Source organism: Sparassis crispa (assembly GCF_003851025.1).
Source record: "Sparassis crispa DNA, contig_000006F, whole genome shotgun sequence".
Classification (NCBI taxonomy): Eukaryota; Fungi; Basidiomycota; class Agaricomycetes; order Polyporales; family Sparassidaceae; genus Sparassis; species Sparassis crispa.
Window position 1 is genome coordinate 1,544,528 of NW_020939753.1, and position 2,776 is coordinate 1,547,303.

At 50.3% G+C, this 2,776-nt stretch overlaps 1 protein-coding gene across 1 annotated transcript; it reads right to left on the reverse strand.

Moving 5' to 3' along the window:
* Positions 1-222: 222 nt before the first annotated feature.
* SCP_0705440 (hypothetical protein) lies at positions 223-573 on the reverse strand (the record flags this gene model as incomplete). Its single annotated transcript, XM_027760469.1, has 1 exon — positions 223-573. One exon carries the CDS (start codon positions 571-573, stop codon positions 223-225), a length of 351 nt encoding a protein of 116 aa, XP_027616270.1.
* Between the last annotated feature and the right edge of the window lie 2,203 nt (positions 574-2,776).

Below are 2,776 nucleotides of genomic sequence, written 5' to 3' on the forward strand. Positions count from 1 at the left end.
TAAAAATCATACATATCTACGGTACCTCAACCTATTTCCGAAACGTGAGTACATACAGTCCAACAAAGAATGATGTCCTGCATAGAAGACTCGGAACTCGCACCGTCTGGACATTCCAAGTCCCGAGTTATCCACATGTCCTCCCCGCAACATTGCAGCCTGCCAGCTGCGCTCGCCAAATCAGAGTGCCTCTGCCATCCTGTTTCTCCTGACCTCGTGCACTCAGATGCTCGATTGGTGCTCGTCGTCGTTAGATGTAAGAGGCACTCCAGACAACTGTACATCTTCAACCTGCAGCTCGGGAGTCTTCGATTGACGTGCTGATACAGTGAGTGAATCACTGTGATAAGGCTCCAGTGGCACGAAGTTGAACCACGGGTAGCCGAAGGACAGCATAACTTTGACACCTCGCCGACGCAAGGCATCGAAGCAGTCCGAAATGCGCCGCTTCTCTTCCTCGGCAAGGTCTTTGCCTCGAACGTCCAGCCTGAACTCCCGCAGTGTGAGAAATTGCTGCTCATCCATGATACGGGCCGCGCTCTCCCACTCGCAATCCACTTCTCTTGGCATCATCAATATGTCAAGTTTCTGGAGGTGGCAATTAGGTGAAATTATGCGCAGGATCTCTGCCAAAGACATGCTTTTCACCCGCCGCAAAGTGAGCTTGTGAAGTGCAGTGCATTGACCTATATTCAAGTCCTGCACTGTGGGTGGCATTAGATTGATACTACTGTGATGTAGGGTGTAATACTTACCATCAGATTCGGTAGCATAATAAAAGTCTGAGTTTAAATCCTCCAGACTAGTTCCAGCATGCATGAGAAAGTTTCTCAGAGAAGATAGAATGTGGCGCTTTAGAAATGTCTCCAGCTTCTGCAGACAATGGATGGATGCCGGCATCAAGGTCAGCCACCCAAAAAGTGCTGAAGATAGGGCTAGTTGTGTTTCGTCATCTCCAGTTTTCACCACAAGACGGGTGAATGCAGGAAATGGTGATGCTGCATGAGCGGTTGGTAATGTCTCGCATCTCTTTAATGCTGAGTCTACCACCCTTAGGATTTGCAGCCGAGGTAGTGCACAGATGAGGTGCCGAAATTGGCAGAAATTGCGGAATGTGCAGTTGCGTAATTCCACCTTAGTAACACATCCAAACTGGCCAAAGCCAATGAGCAGTGTGTATGGATGTATAACAACTTTACCCCATTTGAGGTACTGGATGCACAATTCCTGGACAGCTGAGAACATTTGTCCAAGAACGAGGGGAAATCGATACACCCATGTAGGCTGTGCATCAATTAGGGTTATTGCCCGCACTACACGCAAGGCAGCTGCAGAGTGGTAACTTGGTGTTCGTGATGCTCGTACAAGAGCTTCGAAGGAGTTGGTGTTGATACCCAGCAGATCCTGGCTGAAAAGTTGATAGAGGCTGGCTGGGAGCCACGCGTGACAAACAAGAGCACAGTTGTACAGCATCCTCTGCTTGGTGATGCTGAAATTTGGGTTGTCACCCGCAAAGCTGATTATACGGTCTGTCAGCTCGGGAGGAAGCCTTGGTATATTCGTGTACTATGGACGAGAATGTTGATCGTTGCACAGGCAATGGTCAATATTCAGATCGGGGGGAATAGGATCTAGGGGACGTACCGGTCTGCATTCCCAGATTGCAGCCTTCCACCATGTGAATCGGTCCCGTTGGTTGTAGCGCCAATGTGAAACTAGAGGATGCAAGACAACCGGTAGTGTTGGTCATGCACTTCGAGAGTTAAAGAGTAGGAACTTACTGGGCGAGGCGAATTCGGGCAAGGCAGTTTCGGGCAGGGAGGAACTCATTGGGTTGAATTCGGGATATCCAAATTCATACGCGGGAAGTTCGGGAAAGGGGAGCTCAGACCAGGCGACTTCGGGCGAAGTGACTTCGGGCAAGGTAAGTTTAGACAACGAGGAGTTCATTGTGTTGAGCAAGAGGGGTTGGACAAGGAAGAATTCAAGGAGTGGAGGACGGGGGATTGGACCTTTGGACAACGACGAGCTCACGAAAAGATAGGACACTAACTCTCACACCCCGAACATGCATAAGAACTTGATGCGTTCATTAAAACAGGCACGTGGGTTATCATGTTTAGCAAATCTGAACAAATGAGTGGTCCATCACGGCAAATAGCAGATAGACGCACGCATATCTGCATAGATTTGAAAGAGGCCGTGCGCGCGCTCTGTCGACCTATCATGAGGACGAGGACCGCTGCAGAGCCGGAGCACAGGACATTCTGTCGCGAACTTCCTCGAGCTCCTTACCAGCCGACACCTACACCACAAAGCTGTCCGCGGGAGCAAACACCAATGAATACCACAACACACCTACTTGGGGAAGAACCTATGAGACATCGGCTATTACCGCGACTGGGACTGGATCGATTACGCACCTGCGAGGGCGTCTAGGTGAGAACCGATACTCCAGAATTAACTGAGTGGAGTTCAACGTTGTAACTAATACTAGGTGCGATCGTGCGCGAGTGGTCCGAACAACGAAACCCTACAGGCAATGTTCGTCGCGGATATGGCGTCAGCGAGGGGATCATGAACTGGGAAACATGTAGTGAAAGTCTAGGGCGCACTGTCGCCCCTCGTCATGTTTCGCGACAGACCTCTGTCGATGCTCCGGGACTTTAAGAGAGGTCTCCACACGAGAAGTGAGCGGAAAAGACTTCCTCGTGCAGCTGAGACGCTTTGCACGAGAACGTACAAGGGGTGTGCATGCCACTACTACTCGTCCTCG